At 34.0% G+C, this 13,379-nt stretch overlaps 2 protein-coding genes across 2 annotated transcripts; one reads left to right on the top strand and one right to left on the bottom strand.

Moving 5' to 3' along the window:
• The first annotated feature begins 343 nt into the window (after positions 1-343).
• On the top strand, positions 344-4,077 carry LOC135635651 (protein DROOPING LEAF-like). The gene is made up of 7 exons (XM_065146880.1): positions 344-770; positions 1,749-1,880; positions 2,140-2,236; positions 2,326-2,374; positions 3,542-3,617; positions 3,700-3,777; positions 3,859-4,077. The coding sequence occupies exons 1-7, from the start codon at positions 702-704 to the stop codon at positions 3,919-3,921; spliced, it is 564 nt and encodes a 187-aa protein (XP_065002952.1). The 5' UTR covers positions 344-701; the 3' UTR covers positions 3,922-4,077.
• Positions 4,078-9,484: 5,407 nt separating this feature from the next.
• On the bottom strand, positions 9,485-12,815 carry LOC103980352 (glutaredoxin). Its single transcript, XM_009396729.3, has 4 exons — positions 12,619-12,815; positions 11,601-11,689; positions 10,123-10,221; positions 9,485-9,746 (listed from the first exon to the last, which is right to left on the bottom strand). The coding sequence occupies exons 1-4, from the start codon at positions 12,672-12,674 to the stop codon at positions 9,658-9,660; spliced, it is 333 nt and encodes a 110-aa protein (XP_009395004.2). The 5' UTR covers positions 12,675-12,815; the 3' UTR covers positions 9,485-9,657.
• Positions 12,816-13,379: the final 564 nt, after the last annotated feature.

Raw genomic sequence — 13,379 nt, 5'->3', positions numbered from 1 at the left:
ATCATGGAAGGCCATATGCAGCAGAAAATATCTCAGAATTGAAACCCTGAGTTGTGCTTTTTATTATCTATAGGAAATGAAGCTTCCTTTGCTAGATCTTTGTCGACCTGTAATGGGGATTGATACGGACTGGTGAAAGATATCTGCAAATCTTTCTTGTTAGATATGTGTTGGATTATCCCAATGTCTTCATATGCTAAAACACATTCGGATTACATGTGTTAATCCCCAATTGTAGTTGTGTAGATGAGGCTTTCCACCTTGGAGTTACAAAACCTAGCAGATGCAGTAGCTGTCACTCAACAAGGAGATCAGTAGCCCCTCTTTTTGTGACATTGACCAAGATATAATAATCTGAGAAGGAGAGAAAGAATGAAGTCAAATATCTTATGTAATCTGTAGATCCAAGTTCAAGATATCACGAGAAACTGGAAGCAGACAATTAACTTTCTGCGCAATAGCTGGGGTTGGCGGTGTCGTACGTGCCATGAGTGGGGTTTTCCGCCGGGCATTATTGCCAGAATAGAAACCCTAAAGCCATGGTGCATGCCACACTTACCGTGCCCAACTCTTGGACACACAAAGAAAGAGAGTGAGAGAGAGAGAGAGAGGAGTCCACCACTTCCCCGCCCTGATCTCTTCTCCTCATCATCCTCCTCCTCCTTGGCTTGTCTCTTCTTCTTCTTCTTCCTGTAGTACTCATGGATTTGGTCTCTCCCACTGAGCACTTGTGCTACGTCCGCTGCACCTACTGCAACACAGTTCTTGCGGTAATTCCTCGGAGTAGAAGCCTAAGAAATAACAGAACATGATGCTTTGGATGTGCAGGAAAGATGGACATCAGAAAGAAGCATCTTCCTCACACCAACAAGAGTTTGCTTTCTGTGCCAGATTTCTACTTCACATCATGTTTTCTTTGATTCTACTGTCAACTAGCGTCCAAGGGCTAGGACTCCTCAAAGCAGACTTGATCTTATATTCTCTCTTAACCTTTTGTTCACTTTCAGTACTCATCTGTTAACCATGGGTGACATTTGAGAAGCTACTGTTCTTGTTGATATACTGCTCATGTTGCTGTATGATCTACAGAGAAATCCTGATGGTCTTCTATGTTCTTTCTGTCTAGGAATATGAACACACATGAGACTTGCACACCTCTTCTATCTTGCTATTTGAGGTAAAACAAGTGGAAATTTTACAGAGCAAAAGTAGCAATTTAAGGAGGAGACCCAATATTGTACATGCATGAGGAAGCTCAAGATGAATGCTCAATTTTCTTAATCCTCTTGCTCATGCGAGTCTTCTCAGTAGTTTAGGGTCGGAGTTGCAAGAAAATATAAGGAAGCTTGTTAATTAGAAATTAAGAATTGTTCGACCTTTACAACTTTGCCATGCCTCTCTATTGTTATGTTGATTCTTCTGTCTCCTCATCATAGCATTACAAGATCATACATACGATGATCAACTTTGATATGGGTTCCTTTGCCTTCCTTTTAACCAAGTTTATCAGATCTTCAGCTTGATTGTACTCCACTCCTTAATTAATGAACTAAGATGATCTTATTTCTAATTCTAGAGTTTATGTCAATAATTCTTTTACTTTTCTATTGAGGATCTTCTTGCACACAAGCAGATCTCACTGTCAGAAAAGAAAATGGATACTATGGCAAATTAAGGCACCACAAGGTGCAAAGAAGTAAGTTACCACTTGCTCTTGAATGGTGACAGACTCTTTCCCTTGGCTGCAGGTTGGAGTTCCATGCAAGAGGCTGATGGACACAGTCACCGTGAAATGTGGTCACTGTAACCATCTCTCCTTCCTCAGCCCCAGACCCTTGGTGCAGTCCCCGAGCCCCACCGACTATGAGATGGGTCTTCAGGTACACTTCTCCTGGTCTATCAAATTTATATTACTTATTAGTAATGCCTTGTCTAGTTTTTGGATCTCTATTTCATGTTTGTTGTAAGCTTTACTTGTAATCAGGAACTACTTTTTCTTTGGCAGCAGTAGTGATAAGCTACATGATGTAGCTTATAGGCCTAATAGTCGCTTTGGATGTTGTTTCCTTTCTGCTTTAGAAGAAGAGAAATGGATGAGGAAGTTCATTACATATGACAATGATCTTTATGTTGAATTAGGGTCCTTGCACTGAATGCCTGAGGGGCCAACCTTTGCCACCGCCACCATCAAGTTCAAGTGAACAAATGATCCAAAAACCAACATACGTCGTCAAACGTAGGTTTTTGGTTACTATTCTTGCCCAAATTTGTGTTCTTTGCTGGACTTTCTTTCATTTTCTGAGGATAATTTTTTGTTGATGGCAGCTCCTGAGAAGAAACACAGGATGCCTTCGGCCTATAATCGCTTCATGAAGTAAGAATGATATATGTTTATTTTTCGTAACATCTCGTTGAATTTGATCTGAGTTTACCATAACCAGCGAAAACCTTACTCTGGTAGCCAACTAAGACATGAAATAGCATACTGTAACAAACATTCTCGATCCATCTTCGAATTTTGCAAAAGCCTCTACATCAGCTTCCCTACAAATAATGCAGCAAAATCCTACTTTTAAGCTTTCAGGAAAAGCATAAAGACCTGTCTATAGGTATAACCCTTCAAACAAGTATAGCACAGCTTTTCCGTAGATATTTTTCTGAAGTTAAGCTATAGCACTGTAAAAGAACAATTCTGATACTTGCCTCATCTTTCTGTGAAATTTCAATTAAAGAGGAAGAAAACTATTCAGCAAAGAGACATGAGTTGAGGACCTCCTCCTCTAATAACATATTAAAGCTTTAATCTCTTCCAATCCATCTAAGAAGTTATGCTGATAGATGATAGGTATAATTGTTTGCATTTGAGCACTACATCTCTGATAGCCTTTCTCTTTCGAGGTACCTGCGAGATCCATCCTCCATTGATGCAACTTTACTTGATTCACATGAGAACTCTGAGTTGTAGTAAAGCTGAATCAGAAAATTCTAATGCATATTTATTCTGGATATAACATGTGAGATTGTTGTCCTATGATGCTGATGCATTAATATTAACCTTTACATCTTTTAAATGAGCCATGCTAATAATTTCTTTCGACAAATCTCAAATCAGAAAACACCTGCCAGCATAGATTATACGACAGTTTTGGAAGGAGAACATAAGGACAATAGAAATAAATACAGAGGAAATAAAGACATCAAGAGGTATTAAAAAAAGCCTTCTCGATCGAAAGGGAACAGTTTTAATATCATCGACTTTGCTAATATCTAAAATTTATATGAATATACTGAACAAGCAGAAAAATTTTCAGATTGAACACTCCCACTTGATATCTGATGCAGTTTGTGTGGTTAGATAGCTTATCATTCAACTGAAAATTAGGTTTCTTAAAAGATGTTCTAACCAAGCCAATAAACACATTCTGGCTCTCCAGTTAATCTCGAGATCAAATTATGCAACTTCATCTTGAACGTGTGTATATTATTGCTGGAGAAAGAATCCACAAATTACATGCATGACTCAAAATTCGTGTCATTACAGGGAGGAAATACAACGAATCAAAGCAGCTAAACCGGATATTCCTCACCGAGAAGCTTTTAGCATGGCTGCTAAGAATGTGAGTTTTCACCGAACTGATCTATTTCTTTAGATATCAATGATATCGCTATCTTACATTTTCACTGTTACATAAACTGAAGTGGGCTAAATGTGATCCTCGTTGCTCAACCATCGCTTCGATCTCTGGTAACAGTAAACTGCCTTCCGTTCCTCAAGTGGTAACTCCTATCACAAACTAACCATTGATTCTCTAATCACCATAAGAGAATTGTTTACGTCCTCTTGTCTTAATGGAACAGGAAAGCAGTTGCCCCACCATAGAAAGCTCCAAGGTTTACAAGCAAATGGAACAAAAGGATTAGGTCCCAGTAAAAGTCTGCAGCTCTCTCTCTCTTTCTCTCTCTTGATTGTGATGTACTGATGGTGGTAGTTTTTGTTGGATGTTGCCCTCTCTCTATAACTAAGAAACATCTATAATGATGTAGTACTTCCTAGTTATGATTATTGACTCTTATGCATGCATTGCAGTTGGAGATAAACTGATAGAATTTGGCTAACATACTGACCTACTATTTGGTGCCTGGCCAGTGAAAGAGGTTTGAAGTAAGAGGACTGTCCTCCAATTTTAATGAGATTATAACAGGTTCATTGAGGTGGACATGCTTTGACTTAAGGAGGATACATCAGGATGTGTGTCAAATGTAGTAGTGCAGTTGCTGATGTGATCTATATATGCGGTTTACATGAGCTAAAAATTATGTGCTGACCAAGACAGAGATTTGACAGTGCTTGCTGTGACAAATTGATGAAACTGCACAAAGGATTTGCCGGACGGTATGTATTTATAGATTTTGGACAGAATTTGCATTTCAAATTAATCAAGATGAAGTTACATGCATAAACTGAAGTACACTGCTTCAGTTAGTTTCATCTAAAGAAGCTATTTGAATTCTCATTTTGTTCTATAGAATGTTATCCTGAGATCACATTGTTCCTACAAGAGAAAGTTCTACGCCTATGTTCTCTCTCAAATATTTTCTAATGTTCTACCCACATATTTTTTATGGAGCCAGAAATGCATTAAAAAAAAAGAAAACATTTTGCATGTAATCCTTTTGGATTTCTTTTGAAATTTAGGTGTGGGTTAAATTTTACCCATCTTGTTTTACGACATGTAAATAGGAAAAAAAAAACTAGAATGAAACTGTTCATAATTTACCTGCTTTTTTACTGTAGCCAATACAATTATCTTGGCTCATAAAATGTATTTAGTTAAGTTGAGACTGTTAATATCATTTGCGAAGGTTGTTAAAGATTTGAGCCCACAGAATTTACGATTTACTATCAAAGTCTTTACTATACTAGCTAACATCCTCAAAGGATAAGGTTTCAAATCCTTATTCTTTGATAGTTTGTATATTTATTCTAATACTTTTTAGAAGATATAAGTAATCTAAATAGAGGGAAGGTTGATGAAATAAAAATATCTGTTTATGTGATTGTGTGTGAAGTAATGAGACATGAGGTTTAAGAGAAAGGTTCAAAGTATAAGGCAGAAAGTATAGTCTATGATATGATATAGATTATGTGAAACCATCAACTTTGCTAATGCATGACATTGACAAAATATCCTTTTAATTTTTTGAATACATCAAAAAATTATAACTTTCCACTTGCTCATTAACCTCATACAAATTATAGGAATTTAACACTAGTTTGAGAGGATTGACATCATTCATTCATTTTTAGCTGATTGTTATTTAAAAATTCTTATTGATTGTAGCTTAGTACACATGAAATCAGATGGAATTCACAATCCAAAACCACTGAATGCCAAATATACTCAAATAAGGAAGTGGCTGACATTCAATATATTGTTGTGTTGGATGAACTTTCTAAGATTGGGAATCACACTGTAACGCAAGTTGAGAAAAATGTGCTAATGCATGCATACATAAGTAAAAAATCAAAAAATAAATATGTAAATCACGATATGTTGAAGTTGTAGCAAATGTTTTTGCATCACAATCTTCCACAACAACAAAATAGAAAAGTAAGGATTGTGCTTCCCTTTGATCTTAATGTTATTTGTATCGAATTCTTGAATTTGAGAATTTAAGAACGTGACTATATTTTTTTTTCACATTATATATATATATATATATATATATATATATATATATATATATATATATATATATAATGGATATATTAACAAGTAGAGCTTAAAATAAGTTGGTGTTGGTCCAAATTGTATAATTTTCTAAATAAATATATAGGGATATCAATTATATCTGTATGTATGGATATTTGTGGGGACCATCTCTAATGAGACGGGGATGAAAAAAACTAAACTAGGATAGGGGTGGATTGAGAGCATTTGCATAAATACGGGATGGGGATAGTTAGAGCACTCCCCATCTTATATTTAGACTCAACCCATTAATTCATGGGTTGAGATGTTAGGCCGAAACACTATACTAGTTAAGACTTTCATTATTCAAATTAAGTTAGGTCAATCTTCATCGAATAGTTTATAATTAGATTAAGAATCATTTGGTTCAAATGAATCAAATGAAATATTTTCTTGTTCAACAAGAATAATTTCTCCCCTTAGTCTCACGTTTTGTATGCACCCAACCCTTAATGGCAAGTGATGCTACAACAATTATTTGACTTATCTTCGTTAGTCCTCCTCCTCTCTCTATTAACAAATAATGATTCCTCTAATGATCAGTAGTTACAAATGGTGAACAATGAATGACAGTAATGATTCTTCATCGTTCTTATCTTTTTTTTCTTCTCTCCCTATTGCACACACCCTCCTCCCTCTTCTCAGCTTTCTCATTCATTGCAATACTCCCGCTTCTCATCGTAGCCCCTTGCCTCATCATCGCAATTGTTCTCGCCCACCTCATGGGTCTACCTCGTCGACTATTATAGCCATTATCACTTTCTTTGATCCTCCTCTATCTTCCCCTACCTCTCTCATATGGTATGGTAATTTTGATTCTATTTATATTAAATATATTTTTATTATATATAAATTTTAATATTATTAATTAGGTTTGATAGTAATTTTACTTTTTAAAAAATAAATAAATTTGTTAGGAGAATATGAAAAACTCTTCGGATTCTCCATCCTCACTAAATGGGGAATATGATGAGGATGAGAGATAAAAAATTAGATGGAGATAGGGACAAAGGGAGCATTCCCTGCTCATCTCACCCCCCACCCCTTGCTGACATCCCTATGAAGATATTAGCTTAACAAGAAAGACCTTCTAGTTTAAAGTAGAATCGATAAGTAATACACATGAATCAATATATATCATAATTTATAATAATAATAAAATTTAAAATGTCATATCTAACTGGACACTTATATTGATCTTTGAGTTATTTAAGGTAACATTGCAATTCTAACTCAACACAGGATATTTAATTTTTTAAAAAAATTCTAATAAAGGTTTTCTTAGGAATTTCATTATCCCTCCTTGTATTACTAATTTTAATCAACTCAACTTATCCGATAATAATTTATTATTTTATTAATATGATCGTATCATTTTAGATGATTTTATTTCAATTTAGTATTCATGCACCAAGTCATTCATGTTCTAGATTTTTTTTTTATCCCATTATATATGTTCTGAAGAATTTCTTAATTGAATAATTTTTCTTAGCTTTGAATTATGTTATCTTATAGTGATTGCTTTTTAAGCTTCCTCATGCGTCAACTCTTTTTCTTTGAGTTTGAACTAAACTAAATAACACACTTGGATCAATAAGCAACTTTCATATACAACAATGACGAAAAGCTATACTGTCACATCTACTTTGGGGGCAATTACATGGATCGTTTTCAACTGGTTACTTAAGAATGTAAGTCTAAATCAACGGAGAATATTTAAATGTTTATTATTTCTAATTTAATTTTCTTAGGAATTCATCTACCTCTCCTCCCATCAAGAGTTTTAGTCAATTTAGCTTGTTTAATCATAATAATCGTTAATTTGTATAATTTTAGATGATTTTATTTCATTTTGGCTACACCAAGTCGTGCATGTTGTATAATATGTTCCAATGATTTTTTTATTAAACAATTTTGCTTATCTTTAAATTATGTTTTTTTTGGTAATTGCTTTTTAAACCATGCATTAACTCTTTCTCAAAGCTTCACCTTTTATCTTTGAACTCTCTAAAATATTGCTAGTTTTAAAGTTTTTAAGATATTAATATTGTTCTCATCTAAATTCTAAATATTCTTTTTCTTCATTCTACTCATGAAAAAGTTGTATTATTATTTTAAAATTTTCACCATTCAGTTCTAGTATAACTATTTAATTTTTTTCCCCTCTTCTATTTCCCAAAACATATACTTAATACCAATAAATTATATAACTAATTAAGCTTTTCTCCAATTATAACTTTCTGTCTTTACATATAATTTAATCTATATTTCTAGTCAAAAAAAATTTTAAAGTATCAACTAACTTACTTGGTAAAAGCTTTCATAATATATATATCGTAAGGCTTTGAGCTCAAATCTTATCTTCATTACTTATCCATTATAAAAAAAAAACTAATTATAGTTATGTTCACATAAGTAATTAATATATATTTTTTAAAAAAAATGAGTTTAACAATTATAAGATTATAAAATATATTAAAATCTAAAATCATATTTTCCTCGCACGTACCCTTTATTCATAAAAAAAAAATATAAGTAGTTTAGAATTTCTGAGTTTGTTTATCTAGTCTGATGCATAACCAATCATAAAATCCTTATCGACAATAATACCTCCATCATTTTCATGTCACCTTATATTTCCAATGTCCCTTAAAAAAGTTGTCTTTTTTTGTTTAATGGGTTTTTTATCCACAAAAATATTAAAAGGCTAGTTCAAAAGTATTATATAGTGTTTTTGAATTAAATATCGATGTCATAGTATTCTTAAAACAAAAACACTATATAGTGTTTTTGTCCAACTGTTGATAGTGTAACTATTTACAGTGCTTTATAAGTTTTTATAAAAAAAAAAACACTATAAGACTAGTTCAAAAATACTATATTGTGTTTTTTATAGTGTTTTTAAAACAAAAAAAAAACTATACAGTATTTTTTTTAACTAGTCTTATAGTATTTTTATGAATAAAAATCCAAAAAGTACTATAAACACTTGGACTGATCCATAGAATGACTCATAAAATGGATGGGAAAACACATGATAACTTTTGGGATGTATTTTTAGGATTTTTAAAAATAAGAAATGATTATTTGGGAATTATGAAAAGTGGTATCATCCAAAAAAAATACACACAAAAAAAAAAGAATATTTTTCCCAACAATCGCCTTTCGGTTTTCTTTAAACCAATTATGCTAATTCTTCCCCTAATTATTATGCAAACTGACATGAAACATTTGACATTGTAACTTCCAACTTTTTAAGATTGTGGTTGCCCTGATATCATATTTATCAGAAAATTTAGCATTCTTCCTACGTTTAGCATGCTCTCTTCATATGACAATAATAATAATTTCGTGTACAGAAGAACCCAACCACCTCAAATATGCTCCTATAAGTGTGGCACCTTATGGTTCTCGGTGATAATGCCAAGTGCTCGGTGGCTCACTTCCTGCTAGGAAGCATTCACATCTATAGCATATTAATCCACCCAACCCGTCGGAGATCTCTATTGTTCAGTGCACATAAACACAAGAAGGAAGAAGCAGGGTAGAAATATTTCCACCACCATTATGCGTTTGGAATTTGCAGCACGAAATCTGAACTGGTGCCACATTCATACGTTCAAACGAGGAACCTTCATGATCTAATGCGAAATCCACGATTCAATAATTTATCTACCCGTTTTCTCCATCACCAATATAATATAAACCAACCAGCAGTTCAAGAACAGAGGTAGAAAGAAACAGACCCGAATTCACATCTTCGGTTTATAGATTTATAACAATAGCAGCCAAACTGATGTGAAGAAAACGTTTTGACATAGCAGTGACAAAGAAACAAAGTCCTGAACAGAAGTTCCCTCATCTTTTATTCTGGAAAGGCTGAGATCAGACATCTTACTAGTATTTAAACAACGCGATATGCTGCACGAGCAACAGCACCAGCATCAACTAGCAGAGGGACCAGCTCGCCTTTACCGTGACTCGCCATGGTATCTGTTGAAATCATTCATCAGTCAGAAAGTTGGAAGACATGTAATGGCTAGTTAATTAGTGACATAAACATGAAAATCCTTCTTTGCATCTATATGTACTCATCATGTTTATATTATCAGAAATGTATCAGATTTGTACGTCTGCCATTCTACTACACAACTTCCATGAAAACTTTTCGGGATAGATGAGATCTTAAATTGTTTATCCTAAAGCCAAAAACAAATGACGATGACTATCATCTTATAGCAATGATGCATCATAACATCTATCAAAAACAAAATCAGAGGTTATCATTACAAGTTTGAGACTAAAGGGGAACAAAAGATATATGTCTACGCCAAATTTGTGTAGGAACATGAAAGGCCAAGGGACGTACTATCACAGCCACCAATATGTTTCCCACCAACAAAAACATTTGGAACAGTTCTCTGCCCAGTCCATTCTGCCAATGCTTCTTGTATTTGAGCCCCATCACCTACATGCAGAAGATTTAGTCAGAATCTTACTCAGTAATACGTAGCGTAGTTTGCAGAAAGCATGGAATTCCAAAGCTATTGCATAATATGCAATTCAAGAAAAGGAAGTGTTCACAATATCCTATTTCCATTAAAAGTTCTACATCTCAATTTATAACCCACCAAATACTATGGTATGTACAGCAAACATCATTGAGACAAAGAATGGCACAAAATTGAGCACAATCACAAGTTGAAAGCTAAAGAAAAATTGCTCTAGGCCCAAAAGATCATAGCTATAAATTAAATATTTACTAGACCAACATACAAGCATACATGAATATTATTTTTGCTCTCTTTCATGAATTTCAATCACATACACAGTCACTAAGACAAATTTTTGGCTAGATATAGCATCATTAATCTGTATTATGAAGAGTATTAATAAACTGGTTAACAAGTCCTCAAAACAATTCAGCAATAATAGGCATGTATAATCATAAATTATATTTACTATAGATGACACAAGTCAAAAATTTTGAGGAGATATGGTTGTTAAACTATACAGTTTGCCGTTATTACAGAGTATTATTACTGTGATCCACTTAATCTATCAACTTGATGTGAAGAGCACTCTGTTGCCTCTAACATAAGGTCTCCAAGAGGCACAGAACACTATCCAGAGGGAAAACATGAACCATATCAACATTCCTTCGAGTGTACATACAGCCATCAAATGGGAAACAAAGGCCAAGATTAACACACTAGACCAAAATCCCATATCAACATTTCTTCAAGCGTACATGGAACCATCAAGCTGGAAATGAAGACCAACGTCAACACGCTAGACCAAAATCCTGTATCGACATTTCTTCAAGCGTACATATTACATACAGCCATCGAACCGGAGACAAAGACCAAGATTATCATGCTAGACCAAAATCCCACCCACAAACAAAAAGGCAATACTCACTTGCAACATCCAAATCAATTGCATCTTTAATAAGTATTTTGAAGAGTACTGATAAACTGGTCAGTGAGTCCTCAAACAAGATGCACAATTCATCACTAATGGACTTAAAAATCACCAATTTACACTTTCTAAGGATGGAAAAGTAAAAAAATCTGAGAAAATACTGGCATTAAGCTATGTAGTTTACTGCTTCTGTAGAGTACTAATACTGTGATCCATTCAATCTATTTACTTGATGTAAATTTCATTCTATAACATCCAACATAAAATCATAAAGAATAACAGAACACTCATATCCAGGAGGAGAACATGATGAACCATATCAACATTTCCTCGAGCTTTCATACAGCCATGAAAGGAAGATCAACATTAGAAATCTATGGTCAAATCCTAGCAAAGAAAATAGCGCAGGGAGGGAATACTCACTCTCAACATCCAACTCAATTGCTTTGTACTTGGCCCCCAATTGTGTTAGCAACTGCTTAACCCTTGTGCAGTATGGGCAGTATGACTTGCTGCAACCACCAAAAGCTAAACTCAGGTACAACACAGACAATCCATAAGGGGATAAAAAAAGAGAAGGCAAAAGCACATGGCAACACATATAAGTGAAAATAAGATCATCATCCAAAGTTAAGGTTAGCAATCGTCATATTAAACAGACAATAGTAGGACAACAAAGCTACTCTGATCGCTTAGTATCTGAACCATCATATCAACATTTTGACACTTGCGAACAATTTAAAAAAACACAGGAAAGAATCGATTTTGGTCTCCTTCCCCGATCGAAATGTCAACAAACAAAAAGAAATTGAGGGATTTATGGGAAAATACAAAAAGAATTTGGTCTCATCCCCCGATCAAAAAGTCAACAAACAAAAAAAATGAAGGATTTATCCGGAAAATACAAAAAGTTTTTGGTCTCCTTCCCCGATCAAAAAGTCAACAAACAGAAAGAAATTAAGGGATGCCACGGGAAAATACAAAAGGAAATTGACGGGTTATAATCTCGGGAGAAAATAAAAAAGCTAACTTTGAGTTGTCAGGATTATGAGCCATCTAACCGATGAATCATAATCAATTTGTACGCTGCCAAGATCTCAACCCTTTGACCAACCAGAAGAAGACAACAAACCAAAAAAATTTTTTTTTTTTTCAGGGGGGTACAAATTTACGAAAAATATTTATGGGTAAAAAAAATATAGGCGACAATCAAACCCATATTAAAATTTTGCCCTTCCCCATCAAAAGAGAACCCAAAACACACAGAAAAATGAAGGGTTATAAACAATCAAATAGGGAAAAGAGCGAATAAACATCAGCAAAAAAAATCAAAAACCATCTCTATAGTGTCAAGATCTTGGAAAAAGGTAAACATACAAATCAGAACATGACGAGAATCGAAGAGAGGGACAGGAGAGAGAGTACGGAAGGATGATCCGACCTGAAGACGACGACGGGGTTGGATGAAACGATTTGCTTAGCCTCGACGAGAGCCATGATCGCCTCCACCGCGCCACTTCCAGCTGCTGCTGCTACTCACTCCTCCGCTCTCTATAGTCGTCGACGGCCCCGAGAGAATAAACAGGAAACGATCGCCGCTTCGACCAACCTCGTATTCAAAGACGTGTAGACGTCCGGACAGCGACGCTCGGTTTACACCCACCCACTCATAATATAGAAATCGTCAAACCAATATGTTAAAGTCAGTACATAATTCAAGGGAAAATAAATAATCCGAGGTGACGATTTAGGGAGCAAAAAAGTCAATTAATTGAAGAGAGATAATATTGCAGACTCCTTTTTTACAGTACCGAATCCTTTTAAGAATCTAATCATTAAGCCTCTAGACATTCGGATTAGTTAGCAAAATATTACATAAAATAATAGATCTAAAACTTTAATTTACGTATAAGTACATTTAATATAATAAAAAATTATTTTATTTATTTAAAAAAAATTAAGAATAATATATATATATGTATATATATATATATATATATGTATATATATATATATATATATATATATATATATATATATATATATATATAGGTATACTTCTGATAGATATTTATTAGATTTAATGCCCACTTATTATTTTGTAAAGCATATATATTGAATTTTTTAGGGTTACCATCATCCTCTCTCTCTCTCTCTCTCTCTCTCTCTCTCTTTCTTCCTCTATTTTTCTCTTCATTATTC

This window comes from Musa acuminata, chromosome BXJ3-4, assembly GCF_036884655.1.
Source record: "Musa acuminata AAA Group cultivar baxijiao chromosome BXJ3-4, Cavendish_Baxijiao_AAA, whole genome shotgun sequence".
Lineage (NCBI taxonomy): Eukaryota > Viridiplantae > Streptophyta > Magnoliopsida > Zingiberales > Musaceae > Musa > Musa acuminata.
Note: the sequence above shows the minus strand (reverse complement) of the source record. Positions and strands in the feature narration are given on the sequence as shown.